Below are 25,338 nucleotides of genomic sequence, written 5' to 3'. Positions count from 1 at the left end.
CAGGGACAAACTTCCTCTGGGAAACAGTAATTCTGTAGAACTGCTGGGTCTCCTAGCAACAGTAACATCCCAGGACCTACCCCCACTGCACAGGACAGACAGACAGGCAGACAGAGGGACAAGTAAGAAGTGATATTGATAATAAAAAATGAACTATTATTTATGTTTCATACGACTGTATTTGATCTGTTGATGCAGAGTCAGTGGGAGGATCATCACTGCAGAGAGGAAGGAGGGGGGAGAGAGAGAGAGGAAACACCGGAGCAGCAGGACGATGTTGAAGATGACGATGATGAAGATGAAGGAGAAACATGCAGCGAGCGGAGAACTGAGGGTGAGATTCTGCATGTTTTATATTCTGATCGATCTGCTGAGTCATGATCTGCGGCCAGGAGGGAGCTTCTCAATAATACTGCAGTCTGTATCTGTACTGGTCTGATTGTATCTGTACTGGTCAGTCAGTATCTGTACTGGTCTGATTGTATCTGTACTGGTCTGATTGTATCTGTACTGGTCTGATTATATCTGTACTGGTCAGTCAGTATCTGTACTGGTCTGATTGTATCTGTACTGGTCTGATTGTATCTGTACTGGTCAGTCAGTATCTGTACTGGTCAGTCAGTATCTGTACTGGTCTGATTGTATCTGTACTGGTCTGATTGTATCTGTACTGGTCAGTCAGTATCTGTACTGGTCATTCAGTATCTGTACTGGTCTGATTGTATCTGTACTGGTCAGTCAGTATCTGTACTGGTCAGTCAGTATCTGTACTGGTCTGTTTGTATCTGTACTGGTCAGTCAGTATCTGTACTGGTCAGTCAGTATCTGTACTGGTCTGATTGTATCTGTACTGGTCAGTCAGTATCTGTACTGGTCTGTTTGTATCTGTACTGGTCAGTCAGTATCTGTACTGGTCAGTCAGTATCTATACTGGTCAGGCAGTATCTGTACTGGTCTGTTTGTATCTGTACTGGTCAGGCTGTATCTGTACTGGTCAGTCAGTATCTGTACTGGTCTGATTGTATCTGTACTGGTCAGTCAGTATCTGTACTGGTCAGTCAGTATCTGTACTGGTCAGGCAGTATCTGTACTGGTCTGTTTGTATCTGTACTGGTCAGGCTGTATCTGTACTGGTCAGGCAGTATCTGTACTGGTCAGTCAGTATCTGTACTGGTCAGGCAGTATCTGTACTGGTCAGTCAGTATCTGTACTGGTCAGGCAGTATCTGTACTGGTCTGTTTGTATCTGTACTGGTCAGGCTGTATCTGTACTGGTCAGGCAGTATCTGTACTGGTCTGTCTGTATCTGTACTGGTATGTCTGTATCTGTACTGGTCAGTCAGTATCTGTACTGGTCAGGCAGTATCTGTACTGGTCTGTCTGTATCTGTACTGGTATGTCTGTATCTGTACTGGTCAGTCAGTATCTGTACTGGTCTGTCTGTATCTGTACTGGTCTGTGTGTATCTCTACTGGTATGTCTGTATCTGTACTGGTCAGTCAGTATCTGTACTGGTCTGTCAGTATCTATACTGGTAATTCAGTATCTGTACTGGTCAGGCAGTATCTGTACTGGTCTGTCTGTATCTGTACTGGTCTGTCTGAATCTGTACTGGTCAGTCAGTATTTGTACTGGTCTGTCTGTAGCTGTACTGGTATGTCTGTATCTGTACTGGTCAGTCAGTATCTGTACTGGTCAGTCTGTATCTATACTGGTAATTCAGTATCTGTACTGGTCAGGCTGTATCTGTACTGGTCTGTTTGTATCTGTACTGGTCTGTTTGTATCTGTACTGGTCAGTCAGTATCTGTACTGGTCAGTCAGTATTTGTATTGGTCAGTCTGTATCTGTACTGGTCAGGCTGTACCTGTACTGGTCAGGCTGTATCTGTACTGGTCAGGCAGTATCTGTACTGGTCTGTTTGTATCTGTACTGGTCAGTCTGTATCTGTACTGGTCTGTCTGAATCTGTACTGGTAAGTCAGTATCTGTACTGGTCTGTCTGTAGCTGTACTGGTATGTCTGTATCTGTACTGGTCAGTCAGTATCTGTACTGGTATGTCTGTAGCTGTACTGGTATGTCTGTATCTGTACTGGTCAGTCTGTATCTGTACTGGTCTGTCTGAATCTGTACTGGTCAGTCAGTATCTGTACTGGTATGTCTGTATCTGTACTGGTAATTCAGTATCTGTACTGGTCAGTCAGTATCTGTACTGGTCAGTCAGTATCTGTACTGGTCTGTTTGTATCTGTACTGGTTTGTTTGTATCTGTACTGGTCAGTCAGTATCTGTACTGGTCAGTCAGCATCTGTACTGGTCTGTTTGTATCTGTACTGGTCTGTTTGTATCTGGACTGGTCAGTCAGTATCTGTACTGGTTTGTTTTTATCTGTACTGGTCAGGCAGTATCTATACTGGTAATTCAGTATCTGTGCTGGTCAGTCAGTATCTGTACTGGTCAGTCAGTATCTGTACTGGTCAGTCAGTATCTGTACTGGTCTGTCTGTGTCTGTACTGGTAAGTCAGTATCTGTACTGCTCAGGCTGTATCTGTACTGGTCAGGCAGTATCTGTACTGGTCAGGCAGTATCTGTACTGGTCAGTCAGTATCTGTACTGGTTTGTTTGTATCTGTACTGGTCTGTTTGTATCTGTACTGGTCAGTCAGTATCTGTACTGGTCAGTCAGCATCTGTACTGGTCTGTTTGTATCTGTACTGGTCTGTTTGTATCTGGACTGGTCAGTCAGTATCTGTACTGGTTTGTTTTTATCTGTACTGGTCAGGCAGTATCTATACTGGTAATTCAGTATCTGTGCTGGTCAGTCAGTATCTGTACTGGTATGTCTGTAGCTGTACTGGTATGTCTGTATCTGTACTGGTCAGTCTGTATCTGTACTGGTCTGTCTGAATCTGTACTGGTCAGTCAGTATCTGTACTGGTATGTCTGTATCTGTACTGGTCAGTCAGTATCTGTACTGGTCAGTCAGCATCTGTACTGGTCTGTTTGTATCTGTACTGGTCTGTTTGTATCTGGACTGGTCAGTCAGTATCTGTACTGGTTTGTTTTTATCTGTACTGGTCAGGCAGTATCTGTACTGGTAATTCAGTATCTGTGCTGGTCAGTCAGTATCTGTACTGGTCAGTCAGTATCTGTACTGGTCTGTCTGTGTCTGTACTGGTAAGTCAGTATCTGTACTGCTCAGGCTGTATCTGTACTGGTCAGGCAGTATTTGTACTGGTTTGTCAGTATCTGTACTGGTCAGTCAGTATCTGTACTGGTCTGTCAGTATTTGTACTGGTCGGTCAGTGTCTGTACTGGTCTGTCAGTATCTGTACTGGTCAGTCAGTATCTGTACTGGTTTGTTTGTATCTGTACTGGTCTGTTTGTATCTGTACTGGTCAGTCAGTATCTGTACTGGTCAGTCAGCATCTGTACTGGTCTGTTTGTATCTGTACTGGTCTGTTTGTATCTGGACTGGTCAGTCAGTATCTGTACTGGTTTGTTTTTATCTGTACTGGTCAGGCAGTATCTATACTGGTAATTCAGTATCTGTGCTGGTCAGTCAGTATCTGTACTGGTCAGTCAGTATCTGTACTGGTCTGTCTGTAGCTGTACTGGTCAGTCAGTATGTGTACTGGTCTGTTTGTATCTGTACTGGTCTGTCAGTATCTATACTGGTCAGTCAATATCTATACTGGTAATTCTGTATCTGTACTGGTCATTCAGTATCTGTACTGGTTGGTTTGTGTCTGTACTGGTCAGTCTGTAGCTGTACTGGTCAGGCAGTATCTGTACTGGTCAGGCTGTATCTGTACTGGTCAGTCTGTAGCTGTACTGGTCTGTTTGTATCTGTACTGGTCTGTCAGTATCTGTATTGGTCAGTCTCTATCTGTACTGGTCTGTTTGCTTCTGTACTGGTCAGGCTGTATCTGTACTGGTCAGGCAGTATCTGTACTGGTCTGTTTGTATCTGTACTGGTCAGTCTGTATCTGTACTGGTCATTCAGTATCTGTACTGGTCTGTCAGTATCTGTACTGGTTTGTCAGTATCTGTACTGGTCTGTCAGTATCTGTACTGGTCTGTCAGTATTTGTACTGGTCGGTCAGTGTCTGTACTGGTCTGTCAGTATCTGTACTGGTCTGTCTGTATCTGTACTGGTCAGTCAGCATCTGTACTGGTCAGTCAGTATCTGTACTGGTTTGTTTGTATCTGTACTGGTCTGTTTGTATCTGTACTGGTCTGTCTGTATCTGTACTGGTCAGTCAGCATCTGTACTGGTCTGTTTGTATCTGTACTGGTCTGTTTGTATCTGGATTGGTCAGTCAGTATCTGTACTGGTCAGTCAGCATCTGTACTGGTCTGTTTGTATCTGTACTGGTTTGTTTGTATCTGTACTGGTCAGGCAGTATCTATACTGGTAATTCAGTATCTGTGCTGGTCAGTCAGTATCTGTACTGGTCAGTCAGTATCTGTACTGGTCTGTCTGTAGCTGTACTGGTCAGTCAGTATGTGTACTGGTCTGTTTGTATCTGTACTGGTCTGTCAGTATCTATACTGGTCAGTCAGTATCTATACTGGTCTGTTTGTGTCTGTACTGGTCAGTCTGTAGCTGTACTGGTCTGTTTGTGTCTGTACTGGTCAGTCTGTAGCTGTACTGGTCAGGCAGTATCTGTACTGGTCAGGCTGTATCTGTACTGGTCAGTCTGTAGCTGTACTGGTCAGTCAGTATGTGTACTGGTCTGTTTGTATCTGTACTGGTCTGTCAGTATCTGTATTGGTCAGTCTCTATCTGTACTGGTCTGTTTGCATCTGTACTGGTCAGGCTTTATCTGTACTGGTCAGGCAGTATCTGTACTGGTCTGTTTGTATCTGTACTGGTCAGGCAGTATCTGTACTGGTCTGTTTGTATCTGTACTGGTCAGGCAGTATCTGTACTGGTCTGTTTGTATCTGTACTGGTCAGGCAGTATCTGTACTGGTCTGTTTGTATCTGTACTGGTCAGGCAGTATCTGTACTGGTCTGTTTGTATCTGTACTGGTCAGGCAGTATCTGTAGTGGTCAGTCAGTATCTGTACTGGTCAGGCAGTATCTGTACTGGTCAAGCTGTATCTGAACCGGTCAGTCTGTATCTGTACTGGTCAGTATCTGTCAGTACCAACACATACCCACAGATACTTACCAGTACTTGAGAGATACTGACTCATGTGTTCTGATCTGCAGGAATGACTGTCAGTGATGATTGTACGAGTCACAGACTTGAGGCTCATTAGATTCAGACAGACTGTGAAGCAGCTGCAGTGCATGCTTGGAGCTGGAGTTCTGCAGGCCTGACTTGTTCGTCCAGCAGTGGATCAGTCAGTAGGGGCTTGGACTGGGAATCGTAGGGTCGCCGGTTCAAGTCCCCGAACAGACTTGAAATATGTAAAGTGGACTGCTACTTGGAGAGGTCCCAGTTCACTTCCTAGGCCCTGCTGTGGTGCCCTTGAGCAAGGCACCGGACACCTCCAGTCCCCCCTCCCCATTGCTCCCCGGGCGCTGCACGATAGCTGCCCACTGCTCCTTGTATAGGATGGGATAAATGTGTGTGTGCGCTGCTGTCTGCATGTGACAATAAAGAGGGTTTCATCCTCCCATTCTATCTGTCTATGTTAGGAACCAAACGCTTCTTTGGCCATTGTTGATGTTACTCTGTCTCTGCAGAGTGATTTTCTCTCATGTGTAGGTCATAGAATTGAAGGCAGCCTTTCTGTATCTCTAACAGGAAGTTGGTGGCTGATTCCAGCTGACGTGACTTAGCCGCCAGAGCTACCGTCTGATTGGTGCGTGGTGATGATCGCCACCGGTGGCCTCCTGCGGATCAACGCCCGGAGACAGGACTCACTTAGATCCAAATCACACAAAGCACCGACTCACAAGAAGAAGAAGAAGAGGTAACACACACACACACACACACACACACACACACACACACACACACACACACACACACACACACACACACACACACACACACACACACACACACACACACACACACACACACACACACACACACGTTTTTGTTTCGTCACCACTAAGTTACAAGAAGAGTACATTCAGTTATTCGTTAAGTTGTCATATTTCCTATGTTTTAGAAGTCCTTGAACCTCTCATTTGTATTGGTTGGTAGAGGTGTCAGTCATATAGCGAACGAATCAGAGTTCAGTGTTCTAACCTACCGGGTTTGAGAAGACTTAGGTCGGAGAGGCGCGAAAAGGAGAGCGAGGCAAAGACTGAGAAGTTAAGACCGGGGAAAACGTCATTATTTATTTTGGGTTACTAATGTTAAAATAAGCTAGAAGTACTGTTGTGTGTTCGAGTACCTGGGAGAAGAGCGTGGAACCCATTTGGTGACAAATTCACAAGACTATGCAAAACTGCGAGACTGTATGCTAACTGTAGCAACGGCTACGTTAGCCTCGTGTTTAGCTGCGTTGTCCTGAGTCCGGGTTTATTGTTTGAGAAGTTGAACAGTATAGACGTAATCTTAAGAGACTCGTGTGCCTGCCTGCTGCCGGTTGACAGAAGAAGGACGTCGGGCCAACAGGAGGACTACGCTGGGTTGATTCATCGGGGAGATACGTCTGTGGATCGGCCGTGTGGAGGGAATATGAGCTCCATCTAGCGCGCCAACAAGGGTACCATAACTGACTAAAATCCCGGGTACCTTTATTTCTTTTGTTTTGAAGCGAGTCGTGGAATATGTGTTGTTATTTAGTTGACATGTTAGTGGGGGCTCTAGAGCTGATATTTGGAGTTGCGTGGGAGATGTATTGTTTTGCAGTATAGCTACGGTCTATCGCCGGGCTACCTGAGGGCTTTTAGTGACCAAGTGAGAACCCTAAATAGGATAGCTTATAGTAGATCCCACCACAGCTCTTCCCATGCTCGTAGTACTGTCCTGGTGTACTTGACCTGTCCTGAACTGTGGTTGGGAGGGCTACACATAAATACATCAGTTTAATGCTTTGATGGTGTTCTAACTGTGTCCACGTTAACCATGCTGCCGTCAGGAGGAACGAGGTGGTGGTGGTGAAGGGGAAGCTGAAGCTGTTTTCTGTCTCGGGGCTCGTGGCAGCGCTTGGCATCATGGTCCTGCTGGTGGGCGTCGTCATGGCAGCTCTTGGATACTGGCCTCGAGAAGGACTGTTCTTCAGTGCTCAGCCACAGGAGGGCGCTGCCATGGCCTCCGTTTCCTCCAACAGCCCATCACCTGCAGCTGCTGACGGACAGGTGAGCTACAGAAACACTACCCCAACTGCAGCTGCAGGAAAGGTGAGCTACAGAAACACTACCTCACCTGCAGCTGCTGACGGACAGGTGACCTACAGTAACACTACCTCACCTGCAGCTGCTGACGGACAGGTGACGGACCAACGCGAATAACATTTCTCGACTGCTTACAGGGCGGAGAGGTTCGCAAGGAACTCCAAGAAGATAAAGCAGACAATGAAGAGGAAACAGGAAATCATGATGGGTTCAACCTGACAGAAACCACCAACAGGACCACCAGACAGCCCTACCGAGGCTTTCTGGAGGAATTCCTACACAGGTGAACAAAGTTTACTGCTTTTACAATGTTATCTCACAGCTCCTTTTAGTGTTACTACTCATCCTTCAGGCGGTACTACTCATCCTTCAGGTAGAACTACTCATCCTTCAGGCGGTACTACTCATCCTTCAGGCGGTACTACTCATCCTTCAGGCGGTACTACTCATCCTTCATCCTTCAGGCGGTACTACTCATCCTTCAGGCGGTACTACTCATCCTTCATCCTTCAGGCGGTACTACTCATCCTTCAGGCGGTAATACTCATCCTTCATCCTTCAGGCGGTACTACTCATCATTCAGGCGGTACTACTCATCCTTCAGGTAGAACTACTCATCCTTCAGGCGGTTCTACTCATCCTTCAGGCGGTACTACTCATCCTTCATCCTTCAGGCGGTACTACTCATCCTTCATCCTTCAGGCGGTACTACTCATCCTTCATCCTTCAGGCGGTACTACTCATCGTTCAGGCGGTACTACTCATCCTTCAGGCGGTACTACTCATCCTTCATCCTTCAGGCGGTACTACTCATCCTTCAGGCGGTACTACTCATCCTTCATCCTTCAGGCGGTACTACTCATCCTTCATCCTTCAGGCGGTACTACTCATCCTTCATCCTTCAGGCGGTACTACTCGTCCTTTAGGTCAGGGGTGCCCTACCTTTTTTGAACCAAGATCTACTTTTAAAGTTGATAGTGTGTCGAGATCTACCAAGCCATATCGAAAGCCATAGCATAGCCACAATTAATTGTGCACCTATATAATAACACATTTTCTGACACAAAGATCAAGTTTTAACAATAATAATACATGTATTGAAGTAAATGTACGTCATGCAAAGAATAAGCACAAGTAGGCCTAGGACTGGCCCGTAACAACACAACAACATACAACCCAATTAATACAATGTCTAATTCAAGTTAGTCTCTCATAGTCCGGACAGTAGGAGCTGAGTGCCAGCCGTAAGCAGGCCGCGAGGTGCTCATCAGTCCTGGTGGATCTGTATTTTGACTTAATGATGTTCATATGTGAAAAGGCAGACTCACACAAACATGTTGATCCAAAAGGTGCAGTCAAATTCTTTGCAGTGTGTCTGAGGTTGGGGTACTTCTCTTTCTGCATTAGATTCCAGAATTGGACATTTGTGTCAGGTCTCTTGATTTGAGCTCAATGTCATTATTTAGTGTGAGGATCTCATTCTCAATAGCACCGCTATCCAGGTTGAAGAGTGATGCCACTTTGGACGTTATACAATCCACATCTAGATTCTCCCCAAATGGAAAACTGAGAAAACTGACAACAGGCTCAATGGATGCAAAGTCAGTAAAGCGCCTGTCAAATTCTGACAAAATGCTTTGCACTTGAACATCATAACGTGCACTCTCAAGCTCCGCACAGTCTTTGCCCTGACGCTTACGTTCTGTGTCCATGTGTGGAGAGTTCTGCAGATCTCACTGTTGCAATCTGCTTTATAGCAACAGCTGTAACTCGCTTTTAAAGGTGTTCACGGAGCTGATCATGTTGATGATGTGTTTGTTCTTACCCTGCAGCTCTAGATTCAAGTGATTGAGCTTGTCAGTCAGATCAGTAAGAAAGGCTGAATCCAAGAGCCACTGACTGACTCAGCATGGTTTGAACGTTTCAGAAGTCTTTAATTTCGGGCAACAATTCAGAAAACCGTTCCAGAAATGTACCTCTGCTGAGCCACCTTACGTCTGTGTGCAGCAGCAGATCTGTGTGTTCTGCACCGGTCTCCTCTAGTTGCGCACGGAATAATCGCCTCTGCAGACTCCTGACCCGAACAGAACAGGCCATCTTGTTAGCCACATCCATCACGTCCTTCATATCTAAAATCTTCCTTGCTGGTGAATTATACGATGGTAATTCAGGAAATCCAGGAAAGATTCAGACTGTTTGCACAATCCAATGAACCCAGCAGTACGTCCAATCATTGCTGGAGCCCCATCGGTTGTAATGGAGACGAGTTTGAAGAGGGGCAACTTGTTCTCACTAACGAATTCCATAAAAACCTGAAAAATGTCTGTGCCTCGTGTGTGCCCTCTCAAAGGCAGCTCTTCTTTTACACTCATATTGTCTAATGAACACACACAGCTGAGCCACATCCACAGCATCAGTGGATTCATCGACTTGCAGAGAAAAACACTCACATGAGTCAACATCATTCCTCAATTGCTGTTCAACATCCTCCGCCATTCCCTGGCATCGCCGTGTAACAGAATCTCCTGATAGCTGCACATCCTGAACAGCAGACACAATCTCCTTTCGATTTTTAAAATCGGCAAAAAGCGCATCCTCGGCTTCCATGAACGCTTCACAATCTCCCCATCCTCGAAAGATTTCTCTCCTTTTGCAAGAACACCACAGACACGATAAGAAGCTGTGGTTGCAGCCTTACTCGTGGTATTGGGCCTGGTAAAAATGGACTGTTGTGCTGCTAGCTGACTTTTCATTTCCTTGACTTTTCGGGCGTGCAGTGGAGATTTAGCAGGGAAGTTCGTATCGTAGCTCTTGTGGACCGTCTTGAAATGCCGCTCCAAATCCCCTTTCTTTGGTAAAGCCACATTTGCATTGCAGATAAGACAGATGGACTTGGCATTGGAATACACAAAACAATAATCCTCCTCCCACTCTGAATGAAAATGATAAGTTTTAGATGTTGTAGCTTCTGCCGCCATGGGAGTATCCACTCGCTCTAGTCAAGATTCTCGCGCCCTCCCGAGTCCTTAGTTAGAGCCTAGCAACCATACCCTGCGCACGCAGATAGACAGAAGCGCGTGAGATGGTTTCTTTGATTATGCCTGATCTACCTTACTATAGCTGTACACATCTACACACTGCTTCACGCGATCAGCAGTTCATTGTGCCTATTTAAGATGTTTTAAGTTGGAAGTTTTAATGTAGGCCTATTTTACACAACAGTAGGAGGATAGCCTACACACAACATTTTCTCGCGATCGACTGGAACTCAGCCCGCGATCGACTGGTTGGGCACCCCTGCTTCAGGTGGTACTACTCATCCTTCAGGCGGTATTACTCATCCTTCAGGTGGTACTACTCATCCTTCAGGGGGTACTACTCATCCTTCAGGTAGAACTACTCATCCTTCAGGCGGTACTACTCATCCTTCAGGTGGTACTACTCATCCTTCAGGGGGTACTACTCATCCTTCAGGTGGTACTACTCATCCTTCAGGTGGTACTACTCATCCTTCAGGTGGTACTACTCATCCTTCAGGGGGTACTACTCATCCTTCAGGTAGAACTACTCATCCTTCAGGTAGAACTACTCATCCTTCAGGTGGTACTACTCATCCTTCAGGGGGTACTACTCATCCTTCAGGTGGTACTACTCATCCTTCAGGTGGTACTACTCATCCTTCAGGTGGTACTACTCATCCTTCAGGGGGTACTACTCATCCTTCAGGTGTACTACTCATCCTTCAGGTGGTACTACTCATCCTTCAGGGGGTACTACTCATCCTTCAGGGGGTACTACTCATCCTTCAGGGGGTACTACTCATCCTTCAGGGGGTACTACTCTTCCTTCAGGTGGTACTACTCATCCTTCAGGGGGTACTACTCATCCTTCAGGGGGTACTACTCATCCTTCAGGGGGTACTACTCTTCCTTTAGGTGCTGCCAGATGTGCCTTGGTTGGTTGCAGTGGTACTAGTTGTCTTTTGGTTGATTGTATTGGCACTACCATGTTCCATGTCTCCGCAGGTATCTCTATTCTGATAGGCTGAAGGTCTTTGGTCCTCTCATCATGGGCATCGGGATCTTCCTTTTCATCTGTGCAAACGCCGTCCTGCACGAGAATCGTGACAAGAAGACGAAGGTGATCAACCTGCGGGACATTTACTCCACGGTCATCGACCTGCACAGCCTCCGCAAACCCAATGCCTCGTCCTCTGCCGGTAACCCTCTCAACGGACTCGTCAACTACGTCCAGTCAAAGAGCCTGGAGACCAAACCAAGGGCTTACCCCGCCTCGCTGAGCAGGAGGGAGGGCGGGGGGGGAGGAGGAGGAGGAGGAGGGGATGTGCAACTGCTGCCCAGCTCCAAAGGGGGAGGTGATGGATTTCAGGATAATGGTGGAGGCGATAAAGGAGAGCCTGTGTTCAGTATCTTCCAGGATCAGCCAGCCTCTCCCCCTCTCCCCCGAATCTCCCATAGGCTCTCCCTCCCCCCCAGCTTCAGCCCCCCCCAACTCTCCCTGCAGAAGGAGGTGCTCACTTCCTCCACCCTGCCCCTGCGACGTCCCCGGCCCGACTCCCCCTGCAGGAGGCACTTCGATCAGGGGGGGGGTAAGAGGGAGGACCTGAGGAGTGAGGGGGAGGTTAATGCATTCCCCCCCCCTCCTGCTCCCCAGGACTCATCAGCAGCTTGCTGCAGTTCCTCAAGTGTTCAAAGGGAAGTGCCATCAGGATCCCTGTCCCACTTCCTCTCCTCCTCCTCCCTGTCTCACCTCCTTTCCTCCTCCCAAACTCCTCTGCCCCTCTGCAGGAGGCGGAGCCTGCCGAGCGGGGCGGTTACATTAAACTGAATAACGGCGAGCACGAGTCGTTTGAGTCGACGTCTTGGCATCACATAGGTCAGAGGTCGGGGGAAGTGCCATCACACAGGAAGTACTCCAACACGGAGAAGCTGAGGATGATCTCACAGGAAGCGGGGCAACCAATCAGGAGCTGAGTCTGATTGACAGCAATGATGACATCACATCAGGAAGTGGTCTTTAGAAGAAGAAGAAGGTATACTTTATTTATCCCTTACAGGGAAATGTGTTCTTCTTCTTCTTATTATTTCTTATTTCTACTGCCGGGGGATTTATATGATGTAGCAATAAGGAAGTCTTCCAGAGCGACAAATGACTGCTCGTTAGAAACCGACTCAGCACATCGTCCAGTTTCAGATGACTCAGCACATTGTCCAGTTTCTGAAGACTCAGCACATCTTCCACTTTCAGACGACTCAGAACATCGTCCAGTTTCTGATGACTCAGCACATTGTCCAGTTTCTGAAGACTCAGCACATTGTCCAGTTTCAGATGTCTCAGAACATCGTCCAGTTTCTGATGACTCAGCACATTGTCCAGTTTCAGATGTCTCAGAACATCGTCCAGTTTCTGATGACTCAGCACATTCTCCAGTTTCAGATGTCTCAGAACATCGCCCAGTTTCTGACGACTCAACACATCGTCCAGTTTCAGACGTCTCAGAACATCGCCCAGTTTCAGACGTCTCAGAACATCGCCCAGTTTCAGATGTCTCAGAACACCGCCCAGTTTCAGATGTCTCAGAACATCGCCCAGTTTCAGACGACTCAGCAAATCGTCCAGTTTCAGACGTCTCAGAACATCGCCCAGTTTCAGATGTCTCAGAACATCGCCCAGTTTCAGATGTCTCAGAACATCGCCCAGTTTCAGACGACTCAGCAAATCGTCCAGTTTCAGACGTCTCAGAACATCGCCCAGTTTCAGACGACTCAGCAAATCGTCCAGTTTCAGATGTCTCAGAACATCGCCCAGTTTCAGACGACTCAGCAAATCGTCCAGTTTCAGATGTCTCAGAACATCGCCCAGTTTCAGACGACTCAGCAAATCGTCCAGTTTCAGATGTCTCAGAACATCGCCCAGTTTCAGATGTCTCAGAACATCGTCCAGTTTCAGACGACTCAACACATCGTCCAGTTTCAGACGTCTCAGAACATCGCCCAGTTTCAGATGTCTCAGAACATCGCCCAGTTTCAGATGTCTCAGAACATCGCCCAGTTTCAGACGACTCAGCAAATCGTCCAGTTTCAGAAGAAGCCACGCACCAAGAGTCTTACCATAAACCAGTTTGTTTTATTGTCCATTGGAGGTATTTTTGGACGCCTGGTTCAACATGATGTGTCATTCGGAAAGCTTCTCTCTTCTTTTTAGAAGAATAGTTTACTGAAATGAGACTTGAGGCGTAACGGGCGATGAACCTGTCCTCACTTAAGACCTAAGACCAGAGTATTCAGAGACAGTGAATCGCTCTGATCTGCATGAACTCATTGAGACTATGAAAACTCCCAGAATGTATTGCACGGTTTCTAACATAGGCAGTGAGTGGGGGGCATGTTGGATCCTGTGGACTCGAACCGGGATTCAACAACCATATTATTTTAAACATTTTGCTGTATGCTAATGCATGCTGGGTTCAGCGCTGTGTCAGCACTGGTTTTTAGTCTGGCTGAATGCTGGTTTGATTTTATACAGACTGCTTCAGACTGGTTCACCAGAGGAAGGGTGTTCCTGTAATAAACAGCAGGGGGCGCTCACAGATCGGGACTCACTGTTTGAGGAGGTTTTGAACTGTAAGTAAGAGCTGCAGGAAGTGATCCTGTGGACTGTGTCGGGGGTTATAGGACCTCTGATGATAAACTGTGAAATCTCTTTAATATGACCGTCGGTCCATCAGCATGAAACTGATAAATATACCCGGGGTTTAAAGGAGTCGTTCACGGACACGACGTCCCACCAGCCGTCCTGTTGTCTCTTCCTGCTTCCTAAAGATAAATAAAGCAACTTATTAAAGTCTTTATTTCCACATATTCACTTTTTGTTTCACAGAAGAGCGTACAGTTATCAGTCAGATACAGATTCATTCAACATTTCCTCCAGTGTGGTCAGTGATGTTTCCACAGCCCTCTGTTAGCTCAGACTACAAACACCTTTATCCTGTTTGAGTTATGCATAAAATACACGGGACCTAGGGTCATATAGAGCGTCGCTGTGGTGCTTTGGCACCATTCGGCCAGCGTAGTTTATACACCTTCCCTGTCTATATATTTGATCAGTGTTACGTGGTCTACAGTAGTTAGGGTAACGATGAGGATTATGAAACTCCTGAGGAGACCCCCATACTGCACATGTTTTCCTGAAATAAGATCCCAGATTATGGATCACTTCCCCCCATGACTCAGTTAATATGGGCATGTCAGCAGCATCGTCCAATCATCAACACACTCCAGGTTTTCCAGGATTTTTCCTGCTGTTATTTGTCCTCAGTGATCGGAAGGTAAGCCCCGCCTCCCTGCTGCTATTATTGGTCACACAGCTGCTTCCTCATTCCTGAACTCTTCAAAATAAGGTCTGTGGATACTAACAGTCGTTCCTCCTCAGGGACTCTTAACGCCTCGTCCACTTGATGAGCGTCTCCGGGGATCGGTACAGGAAGATCAGTTTGGCGTAGAGCTCCTCCTCCAGCTCCAGCTCACCTGTCTCTCTAACCTGGACATCAGAGATCCAATCAGACCACAGCACAGCAGCCAATCACATATTCAAACTGTTAATGAGGTGTTGTGGTTACCAGGAAGATGTCAGTGCAGAGTTTAAGGATCCGGTCGACACAGGGCAGCTCCTCGAACATGATAGAGTGACTGATCCCGCTGAAGAACTCGCGGACGAACTTCCCGATGACCAGAACCACCGAGGCATACAGACCCATGATGCTGGGGAGGATTAATACTCAGTTACTGAAGTAAATGACCATGAGTGTAGTATAAATATGTAGTATTTAGAGGTGGTGTATACCCGTATCCGGCCAGGAAGCCCAGACTGGGAGGACTGACTTTATCACTGAACACAAACAGCTGAAGCCCCGCCTCTCTCCTGTCACTCAGCAAAGCCCTGCCCCCAATGGGCACCAGGCTGGCAGCCGGTTGGTCGACAATCCACCAGTCCTGGATCTCTCGGCTCTGATTGGTCGAGCGCTCCAGGGCCAGCAATATGTCTTTGTACCGGTCGTCTGATTGGAGCAGAGAGGGTAATGGTTTTATATGGGTTATTGTATCATGTTATGACTAATGACATGTTGAAATGTGTCTGAGTACAAAACCTGCGTAGAGCTGCTCAATGGGTTTGGCGTTGGAGTCGCTCGGAGCTCGAAGGAAACACGGAAACACTTCCTGTATGACCCTGAACACACACACACAAAGAATGAACACACATCTTCACACAACAAACATCACACTAAGCCCCACCCCCTGTACTCACACAGGAAGTGACCTCGTCCCGTTCAGCAGCTGGATCAGCTCCAGGCGGGTCTGATCGTCCAGGTAGGTCACATGTTTACCTGAGGCCAGCTCCACCTTCGCACCCAGACTCAGGTTCCTGTTGGACAAAAAATGACCCCCAACATCATACTGGGACTTTTCAATATTGGATAGATTTATTTAGGTGTGATTGATGGGTTGAATAGACATTTGATGTGTTGTCAGAGCAGACCTCTGGATGGTCCAGGACAGCGTCAGAGGGAAGTGGTCCAGGTTGAGCACCTGGCTCAGGTACTGGCGGCTGGGGGGGCTGATGGTCCAAAGAGAGTTGCTGCTGCCCTGCAGCTCCGCCACCGTCACGTCCTCATGGCTGTACGCCTCCAGGAACTGCAAGGCACTCTGGGAAACACAGGCCTTACAGTCACTTAAAGAAACTACATGCTGTGTCAGCAGAGTGACATCACTTACAGGTGTGTAGCATCACTTACAGGTGTGTAGCTGTAGGAGCTGCTGAAGGAGCTGAAGTCGTCCTCCGTCAGGTCTCTGAGTTGGTTCTGCTGAGCACTCATTGTGAATATCGGCTGAAGACAACAGGTGAGGTTACAGGTGAGTGTGTACAGGTGTGTGTGTGTGTGTGGACATCTGTAGGTACAACTGAGTTTACCTGGAACCCTCCCAGTGTGATGGTCAGAGAGACGTCGATCGGTCGGTTGACGACACCGGCGACAGACTTAACGAGCGACATGAAGAGCAGCGGGAACCAGACGATGCAGATCAGCAGCAGCACGATCAGCCCCCCCATCCCGTACTTCACCACCCGCTTCTTCTTCTGACCGCGGGGCTGGGGGTACCTCTGCGTACAAATACACACAATACTCATTTAGTACAAGTATTATTTCCTTATAATAATATTTCAAACTCTTTGAAACTCAGACCTTCTCAGACTCCCTCCAGCACTTCAGGACGAAGCAGTGGGCGTAAACGTCCTCCACACAGATCCAGGAGGACAGAGACAGAGTCGTGTCCGTCCAAACCCAGTCCATCACCGCCCGGAGCTCTGTCAGGAAGGGCACCAGACGGAAACTACAGGTGGACAGACAGACAGACAGGTAACAGATAGATAACAGACAGACAGACAGACAGTGATGTTAAGAATGACAGATAGGGATAATAACTTAAGTAATGTCTGGGAAAAACATGATGTTGAGATGTTAACGATTCCAGTCTTAGTGCTAAGCTAGGCTAACAATTAAACAGCTAACCGGGGTTCAACTCTTAGTGCTAAGCTAGGCTAACAGTTAAACAGCTAACCAGGGTTCAACTCTTAGTGCTAAGCTAGGCTAACAGTTAAACAGCTAACCAGGGTTCAACTCTTAGTGCTAAGCTAGGCTAACAGTTCACTCACCCCTGGAACAAGAAGAGGTTGAGGTAGTTGTGGCTCTTTGTCAGGAAGTTCCCCAGAACTCGTGTCGGGTACCCGGACCGGATCTGATAGGCCGACAGGCCGAAGTAAACGCACTTCACAAAATACCAGAGCTGAGCCACCAGGTTCTGATTAAACCGCCTGCAGACAGACAGACAGGCAGGCAGGCAGAGAGAAAGAGACAGACAGATGTTAACCTGCCAGCTTCATTATGATAACGAGCAGCAGGTAAAGGTGCGTTACCTCTCCGTTACGGTCGGCAGGATGAAGAACATCCAGAAGTGAATCCCAAAAACCAGAATCACCTGGAACACCAACTTCCCCAAAACCGTTTTCCTCAGGTACAGAGCCCTGTCTATCACCATAGTACCTGAGAGAGGTGAGAGACAGATAGGTAAGCAGAAGGACAGTTAAGAAACAGACAGGTGAGCAGACAGGAAGACGTACCAAACTGGATCAGCACCATCACCAGGAAGGCTTCAGGAACCTGGTCCTCTGACAGGGAGGAAGTGATGTCAGCGGCTGCAGAGTGTTTCTGAGGAGTCACCAAAATAAAAGCATGAAGCAGGTAGCAGGTGAGTCTGACAGGGAAACGAGACGCAGAGAAAGAAACTGTACCCCGAAGGCCCAGAAGCCGAACACGATGATGATGAAGTCCACGGTGTCAGCGAGGAACATGAGGACGTAAACATCGGTGACGGCGCTGTACTCCGGCTGGACCAGAGCTCTGAAGAACTGCAGCACCGGGCGGTACAGAGTCATGCAGCTGGGGGGGAGAGAGGACAACACGATCAGCAGGGCTGCGAGGGTGCAGATGGAGTTAGCTTCAGTGTTAGCATACCGGCTAACGGAGTGCTGCTTGGCTCTGATGGAGAGTTCTCTGAGTTTCTCCAGCAGCAGATCCAACTTGCCGGGCTGCAGGGCTCTGGAGCTCTTGCTGCCTGGAGACAACATCATCAGAAGGTGATTAAAGGAAGAAGGAAACGAGAGCTTCATTCCAGCGGATTAAGCCAGTTTATATAGTGGGTGTGTTCCAGGACTCTGTTCAGTTGAGGTTAGATTCTACCTGCAGGAGAGCGCAGCTGGGTGGAGCTGGATATGGTCCGTCGACGAACTCGTCTTCTCAGGGCGCTGCCCGGGTCAGTTGGATCTATAGACGTTGCACCAGAGTCCGGCTGGCTGTTGTTGTTATGGATAGTGTCCGTCTCCGTGGTGACATTCTGGTCCCACAGTCCGTGACACTGAGGAAAAGGAGGGAGGCAATACCGTAATCACTTTGAGTCTGTCCAGGTGGTTCATTCCGTCAAGATGGTCAGGTCTGTCCAGGTGGTCCACTCTTTCCAGGTGGTTCAGTCCGTCCAGTATGCCCAGTCTGTCCAGGTGGTGAGTTAGCATGTTTACCTTGAGGATAGCGCGGTGGTAGAACAGCGCCAGCAGCTGCAGCAGGTCGTACAGGACGTAAGCCTCCTTCTTCTCCACCCCCAGGATGTTAGGGGGGTGGAAGGGTTTGGATCGGTCCAACTCCAGCTTCTGGTTGAATGGAAAGAACCCAAACTGGAAGAAGTACTTGATGACGATGGTGACCTGAGGACAGACAGGGGGACAGGATGTGAGACATCGAGCTGCTGGATAATGGATAATAAGATAAAGAAGATAAAAACTGAACCTCCGTGTAGATGATGGCCGTCATCCAGAAGGTCTTACTGGGCCGGGGGACGGACAGCGTGGCCCACAGGAAGACCAGGACCGGGAGTACCAGTGTCAGACAGCTGGCCGACACCATGTGGTTCAGCACGATGACCAGGAAACACACCGTCTCAGATCTGCAACCAGGAACCAGTATCAGAGCAACCAGAGAGTCTACCTGTGTATCTACCTGTTGAGCAACCAGAGAGTCTTCCTGTGCATCTGCCTGTGGAGCTACCTGTGTGCAGATCTCACCTGGCAGCCAGGATGTTGTACAAGGCGTAGCAGAGCTGCAGCAGCTGGTGCTGGTTTGCGTAGAATCTTTCCGAGGCCTCCAGGTCCTCGTCGTAGAAGGTCCTGAAAAAGGAAGTGGATCCGTTTTTACCTGTTTGGTTTGTTGATGCTCCTGAGGTTCAGATCTCTGGTTCTTACTCACCTACTCCTCAGCAGCTCACTGGCTGTCAGCTCCTGAGCTCGAGACGCCAGGGGACATGAAGTGAAGTCAGACAGGAAGTCACTCCTGTCCCTAAAACCCTCCCCCTCCTGCAGGTCCAATCCTAGAGCCAGGCTGTAGGAGGGGGGGAGGACGAAGGAGGAGGAGGGGGAGGAGGCGCCGGTGTGAGATGGCTTGGGTTCTTCAAAGCTGTCCAGGCAGAAATATTTAACTTTTCTTTAAGAACTCAAGGTGAACCGTGATAAGCAACTATTGGAAGAAGGACCGACCTGTGAGCCGGACTCATCCTGCCCTCCTCCGAAGATGAGGAGGATGAAGATCGGACCCTCTTCATCCGGGACAGCCTGGGTCTCCTGGCACTTATCAGGAGGCATTCTGGGCAATCTTCATATTTCATCTCCATTGCTGTGTCTTCTTTTGTCTCTGGTTCAACTCCTGAGCAGGGAATCCCTGAGGCTGGACCTTCTCCACCTGGTTCTGGTTCTTCTTCTTTGGTATCTGGACTGACCTCCTTTGGACCTCTCTCTGCTAAGGTCTGTCCTTCGGCCTCATGGGAACTGTAGTTCAGGCCAGACTCTCTAGAGGCCTTCAGGATCTGTCTCTGGTAGTAAACGTGGATTGCGTCTCTGGTGGGAACATTACCCTGATGGAACAGAGGAACAGGGTATCAACTGGGATAAAGCCTCCATATTTCTTGTAGTTCCTTCTGTAGTTCTTTACCTGTTTAGCCTGTTGCGTTAGCATGCAGCGCTCGATGCGCAGCACGGTGGAGATGTCGATGTGTTCCTGACACAGACCTCTGAGCCAGGAGGTCAGTGAGTCCAGCAGTGCTGACAGCAGAACCCAGCAGAACCGCAACGTGTAGGAGAACCGGCGCAGAACCGTGTCTGAAACACACAACAGAACCTGACAGAACCGCAGCGTGTAGGATAACCGAGACAGCACCGTGTCTGAAGGTGAGGTAGTGCAGGTGTGCTGGATCTGACTTGCGTGTAGGGCAGAGTTTGGGTAAATGTGAGTAAATCTTTTAACAGAACAAGAACATCAGGTTCTGGTTTTTACTGTAGTGGGAATGACGTGTGATGGTAACTTCTGAAGCAATGGAGACAATACTCAAGAGAGACACGGGGAGAGCTGGCTAATCAACATCCTTTAAGTGCCAGACTAAATAAGAGCGGACACTACGTCTAACTAAAACTCTCATCTAGGTCAATAGAATGTGCGTACAAGAGCAACTGGTTCCAGATAAACTCGCGCCCAGCTGTCCCTAAACTATCAAACCTATCTTAGGTCAGCATGAGCTCGTACCCAGTATGGGAACAACAAGGCTCAGGAAGCCCAGGCGGCCCTTCCTTAAGGGAGATCACAGCACCTCCAAGGCCGTGGAACTATGCCATGGCAATACAGGCAGAGGAAGGAGAAAATGATGAACTAGGTCAAAGTTAAACACCTACGCAAAATATTCCCTAACACCTGGGATTTAGGGAACTGGGAACTCAGGAACCTTGGATTTAGGGAACTGGGAACTCAGGAACCTTGGATTTAGGGAACTGGGAACTCAGGAACCTTGGATTTAGGGAACTGGGAACTCAGGAACCTGGGATTTAGGGAACTGGGAACTCAGGAACCTGGGATTTAGGGAACTGGGAACTCAGGAACCTTGGATTTAGGGAACTGGGAACTCAGGAACCTGGGATTTAGGGAACTGGGAACTCAGGAACCTTGGATTTAGGGAACTGGGAACTCAGGAACCTGGGATTTAGGGAACTGGGAACTCAGGAACCTGGGATTTAGGGAACTGGGAACTCAGGAACCTGGGACTTAGGGAACTGGGAACTCAGGAACCTGGGACTTAGGGAACTGGGAACTCAGGAACCGGGGACTTAGGGAACTGGGAATTTAGGACCCTGGGACATAAGGAACTGGGAATTTCGGACCCTGGGACTTAGGGAACTGGAAATTTAGGGATCGCAGAATTTAGGGAACTGGGAGTTTAGGACCCTGGGACTTAGGGAACTGGGACTTAAGGAACTGGGAATTTAGGGATCCGGGAATTTAGGACACTGGGAACTTAGGACCCTGGGACTTAAGGAACTGGGAACTCAGGAACCTGGGACTTAGGGAACTGGGAACTCAGGAACCTGGGACTTAGGGAACTGGGAACTCAGGAACCGGGTACTTAGGGAACTGGGAATTTAGGACCCTGGGACATAAGGAACTGGGAATTTCGGACCCTGGGACTTAGGGAACTGGAAATTTAGGGATCGCAGAATTTAGGGAACTGGGAGTTTAGGACCCTGGGACTTAGGGAACTGGGACTTAAGGAACTGGGAATTTAGGGATCCGGGAATTTAGGGAACTGGGAATTTAGGACACTGGGAACTTAGGACCCTGGGACTTAGGGAACTGGGAATTAAGGATTTAGGACCCTGGGAATTTAGGGATTGGGGAATTTAAGACCCTGGGATTTAGGGAACTGGGAATTTAGGATTTAGGACCCTGGGAACTTAGGGATAGGGGAATTTAAGACCCTGGGAATTTAGGGAACTGGGAATTTCGAACCCTGGGATTTAGGGAACTGGGAATTTAGGCTCTGGGATTTAGGGTACTGAGTACTTAGGACCCTGGGGCTTAGGGAACTGGGAATTTAGGACCCTGGGACATAAGGAACTGGGAATTTCGGACCCTGGGACTTAGGGAACTGGAAATTTAGGGATCGCAGAATTTAGGGAACTGGGAGTTTAGGACCCTGGGACTTAGGGAACTGGGACTTAAGGAACTGGGAATTTAGGGATCCGGGAATTTAGGGAACTGGGAATTTAGGACACTGGGAACTTAGGACCCTGGGACTTAAGGAACTGGGAACTCAGGAACCTGGGACTTAGGGAACTGGGAACTCAGGAACCTGGGACTTAGGGAACTGGGAACTCAGGAACCGGGTACTTAGGGAACTGGGAATTTAGGACCCTGGGACATAAGGAACTGGGAATTTCGGACCCTGGGACTTAGGGAACTGGAAATTTAGGGATCGCAGAATTTAGGGAACTGGGAGTTTAGGACCCTGGGACTTAGGGAACTGGGACTTAAGGAACTGGGAATTTAGGGATCCGGGAATTTAGGACACTGGGAACTTAGGACCCTGGGACTTAAGGAACTGGGAACTCAGGAACCTGGGACTTAGGGAACTGGGAACTCAGGAACCTGGGACTTAGGGAACTGGGAACTCAGGAACCGGGTACTTAGGGAACTGGGAATTTAGGACCCTGGGACATAAGGAACTGGGAATTTCGGACCCTGGGACTTAGGGAACTGGAAATTTAGGGATCGCAGAATTTAGGGAACTGGGAGTTTAGGACCCTGGGACTTAGGGAACTGGGACTTAAGGAACTGGGAATTTAGGGATCCGGGAATTTAGGGAACTGGGAATTTAGGACACTGGGAACTTAGGACCCTGGGACTTAGGGAACTGGGAATTAAGGATTTAGGACCCTGGGAATTTAGGGATTGGGGAATTTAAGACCCTGGGATTTAGGGAACTGGGAATTTAGGATTTAGGACCCTGGGAACTTAGGGATAGGGGAATTTAAGACCCTGGGAATTTAGGGAACTGGGAATTTCGAACCCTGGGATTTAGGGAACTGGGAATTTAGGCTCTGGGATTTAGGGTACTGAGTACTTAGGACCCTGGGGCTTAGGGAACTGGGAATTTAGGACCCTGGGACATAAGGAACTGGGAATTTCGGACCCTGGGACTTAGGGAACTGGAAATTTAGGGATCGCAGAATTTAGGGAACTGGGAGTTTAGGACCCTGGGACTTAGGGAACTGGGACTTAAGGAACTGGGAATTTAGGGATCCGGGAATTTAGGGAACTGGGAATTTAGGACACTGGGAACTTAGGACCCTGGGACTTAAGGAACTGGGAACTCAGGAACCTGGGACTTAGGGAACTGGGAACTCAGGAACCTGGGACTTAGGGAACTGGGAACTCAGGAACCGGGTACTTAGGGAACTGGGAATTTAGGACCCTGGGACATAAGGAACTGGGAATTTCGGACCCTGGGACTTAGGGAACTGGAAATTTAGGGATCGCAGAATTTAGGGAACTGGGAGTTTAGGACCCTGGGACTTAGGGAACTGGGACTTAAGGAACTGGGAATTTAGGGATCCGGGAATTTAGGGAACTGGGAATTTAGGACACTGGGAACTTAGGACCCTGGGACTTAGGGAACTGGGAATTAAGGATTTAGGACCCTGGGAATTTAGGGATTGGGGAATTTAAGACCCTGGGATTTAGGGAACTGGGAATTTAGGATTTAGGACCCTGGGAACTTAGGGATAGGGGAATTTAAGACCCTGGGAATTTAGGGAACTGGGAATTTCGAACCCTGGGATTTAGGGAACTGGGAATTTAGGCTCTGGGATTTAGGGTACTGAGTACTTAGGACCCTGGGGCTTAGGGAACTGGGAATTTAAGACCCTGGGAATTTAGGGAACTGGGAATTTCGAACCCTGGGACTTAGGGAACTGGGAATTTAGGCCCTTGGATTTAGGGTACTGAGTACTTAGGACCCTGGGGCTTAGGGAACTGGGAATTTAAGACACTGGGAATTTAGGACCCTGGGAATTAGGGAACTGGGAATTTGGACCCTGGGATTTAGGGTACTGGGTACTTAGGACCCTGGGATTTAGGGAACTGGGAAATTAGGATTTAGGACCCTGGGAATTTAGGGATCGGGGAACTTAAGACCCTGGGATTTAGGGAACTGTTAATTTAGGATTTAGGACCCTGGGAATTTAGGGATCGGGTAATTTAAGACACTGGGAATTTAGGGATTGGGAAATGCTAATTTTGGACACTGGGAACTGGGAATTTAGGATTTAGGACCCTGAGAATTTAGGGAACTGGGAATTTAGGCCCTGGGATTTAGGGAACTGGGAAATTAGGATTTAGGACCCTGGGAATTTAGGGATCGGGAATTTAAGACCCTGGGATTTAGGGAACTGTTAATTTAGGACCCTGGGATTTAGGAATCTGGGAATTTAGGATTTAGGACCCTGGGAATTTAGGGATCGGGTAATTTAGGGAACTGGGAATTTAGGACCCTGGGAATTTAGGGATTGGGAAATGCTAACTTCGGACATTGAGAATTTATGGAACTGGGAATTTAGGACCCTGGGAACTTAGGGAACTGGGAATTTAGGACCCTGGGACTTAGAGAACTGGGAATTTAGGGAACTGGGAATTTAGGGAATGGGGCCCATCTTGAAATTTGGGACTTGGAGAATGTAGGAGTCTTTAAATGTAGGACTCTGGAAACTTAAGTCTTTAGGAAGTTGAGACTCTGGAAAACATCAGCAGTCCTACCTGGTCCGTCCTCTTTGTCCTCTACGTTGTCGTCTGTGTCCGCCGTCTCCTCTATAACTTCTGATGCTGTAACACAAAGAGCTGTTGTTATCGGCTGTTATACGTTACGTTCACATGCTGGTACATCCTCAGGTCTCCTCCTCCTCACCTCCTCTCTCCTCTTTCCTGCTCCTTCTCTCAGACGAGACCTTCTTCCACAGTTTCTTCTGGTTGCTGCGAGCCTTCATGGCGGTTCTGGAGTCAGTGATCCAGGCGTGATACACAAACTGACAGACAGACAGGTTACAGGCAGACGGGTTACAGGCAGACAGCCAGACAGACAGGCATATGGTGGGTAGTGTATATTTGACAGAGTCTTCAGACTGGGATGACCCTCCCTCTCTCCCTCCCAGTAAAGGAACCACTGATGACTCTGACACTCACCTGGAATGCAGACTTCTCAGGTGTCTGCTCCTCCTGCTTCTTCTCTTCTTCCTCCTTCTTCTTCTTCTTCTTCTTCTTCTTCTTCTCCTCTTTCTCCTCCTGCTCCTCCTCCTCCTCCTCATCCTCCTCCTCACTGTCTGTCTCAAACAGGTAGTAATCCCCACTCCTCACCACTGCAGACAGACAGACAGACAAACAGGCAGACAGACAGGTGAGCACAGACTGTATAAGGGTTATGGTGATGATGTCAAATTCATGTGACTCACTGGAGGCGTGGTTAACCCAGGGTCTCCACCACTTCTTCTTCCTGTTCTCTGGAACTGCAGACACACACACACACACACACACACACACACA

The 25,338-nt window shown here is 48.2% G+C and overlaps 2 protein-coding genes across 8 annotated transcripts in view; one reads left to right on the top strand and one right to left on the bottom strand.

The window, feature by feature from the left end:
• Positions 1-51: 51 nt before the first annotated feature.
• tmem200ca (transmembrane protein 200C, genome duplicate a) lies at positions 52-12,152 on the top strand. Of its 2 annotated transcripts, XM_063912710.1 has the most exons (6): positions 52-122; positions 199-334; positions 5,758-5,926; positions 7,049-7,268; positions 7,442-7,587; positions 11,330-12,152. In XM_063912710.1, exons 3-6 carry the CDS (start codon positions 5,826-5,828, stop codon positions 12,150-12,152), a joined length of 1,290 nt encoding a protein of 429 aa, XP_063768780.1. In that variant the 5' UTR covers positions 52-122; positions 199-334; positions 5,758-5,825. The 2 variants fall into 2 exon arrangements, with proteins under 2 accessions (XP_063768780.1, XP_063768779.1); XM_063912709.1 differs by having other exon boundaries at positions 110-334.
• Positions 12,153-14,157: 2,005 nt separating this feature from the next.
• The window catches only part of LOC134884077 (piezo-type mechanosensitive ion channel component 2-like), a 41,398-nt gene continuing 30,217 nt past the window's right edge, over positions 14,158-25,338 (bottom strand). For 5 of the 6 annotated variants that reach the window (XM_063912702.1, XM_063912704.1, XM_063912703.1 and 2 more), the window contains 25 exons: positions 25,248-25,301; positions 24,982-25,154; positions 24,707-24,824; positions 24,559-24,624; positions 19,912-20,078; positions 19,461-19,834; positions 19,174-19,380; positions 18,993-19,094; positions 18,718-18,874; positions 18,453-18,635; positions 18,118-18,292; positions 17,893-17,992; positions 17,670-17,817; positions 17,499-17,586; positions 17,295-17,421; positions 17,034-17,192; positions 16,564-16,711; positions 16,293-16,481; positions 16,117-16,209; positions 15,861-16,027; positions 15,630-15,746; positions 15,472-15,551; positions 15,168-15,381; positions 14,944-15,085; positions 14,158-14,864 (listed from right to left, as the gene is read on the bottom strand). In XM_063912702.1, the coding sequence (XP_063768772.1) occupies positions 14,763-14,864; positions 14,944-15,085; positions 15,168-15,381; positions 15,472-15,551; positions 15,630-15,746; positions 15,861-16,027; positions 16,117-16,209; positions 16,293-16,481; positions 16,564-16,711; positions 17,034-17,192; positions 17,295-17,421; positions 17,499-17,586; positions 17,670-17,817; positions 17,893-17,992; positions 18,118-18,292; positions 18,453-18,635; positions 18,718-18,874; positions 18,993-19,094; positions 19,174-19,380; positions 19,461-19,834; positions 19,912-20,078; positions 24,559-24,624; positions 24,707-24,824; positions 24,982-25,154; positions 25,248-25,301 (3,650 nt within the window). In that variant the 3' untranslated portion in view covers positions 14,158-14,762. The remainder of the gene's footprint in view (positions 14,865-14,943; positions 15,086-15,167; positions 15,382-15,471; positions 15,552-15,629; positions 15,747-15,860; positions 16,028-16,116; positions 16,210-16,292; positions 16,482-16,563; positions 16,712-17,033; positions 17,193-17,294; positions 17,422-17,498; positions 17,587-17,669; positions 17,818-17,892; positions 17,993-18,117; positions 18,293-18,452; positions 18,636-18,717; positions 18,875-18,992; positions 19,095-19,173; positions 19,381-19,460; positions 19,835-19,911; positions 20,079-24,558; positions 24,625-24,706; positions 24,825-24,981; positions 25,155-25,247; positions 25,302-25,338) is intronic. The other variant, XM_063912705.1, reaches the window with a different exon arrangement.

This window comes from Eleginops maclovinus, chromosome 21, assembly GCF_036324505.1.
Source record: "Eleginops maclovinus isolate JMC-PN-2008 ecotype Puerto Natales chromosome 21, JC_Emac_rtc_rv5, whole genome shotgun sequence".
In the NCBI taxonomy this organism is placed as follows: Eukaryota; Metazoa; Chordata; class Actinopteri; order Perciformes; family Eleginopidae; genus Eleginops; species Eleginops maclovinus.
The sequence above is the reverse complement of the archived record's forward strand: the minus strand, read 5'-3'. Positions and strand labels throughout refer to the sequence as shown.

What these genes read in the sequence shown, in the direction of transcription:
- tmem200ca (XM_063912710.1), top strand. Translation starts at nt 5,826, where the DNA reads ATGATCGCCACCGGTGGCCTCCTGCGGATCAACGCCCGGAGACAGGAC. An exon ending in CTGCAGCTGCTGACGGACAG is followed by an intron (nt 7,269 to 7,441) that starts GTGAGCTACAGA and finishes GACTGCTTACAG; the next exon opens with GGCGGAGAGGTTCGCAAGGA. An exon ending in CTGGAGGAATTCCTACACAG is followed by an intron (nt 7,588 to 11,329) that starts GTGAACAAAGTT and finishes ATGTCTCCGCAG; the next exon opens with GTATCTCTATTCTGATAGGC.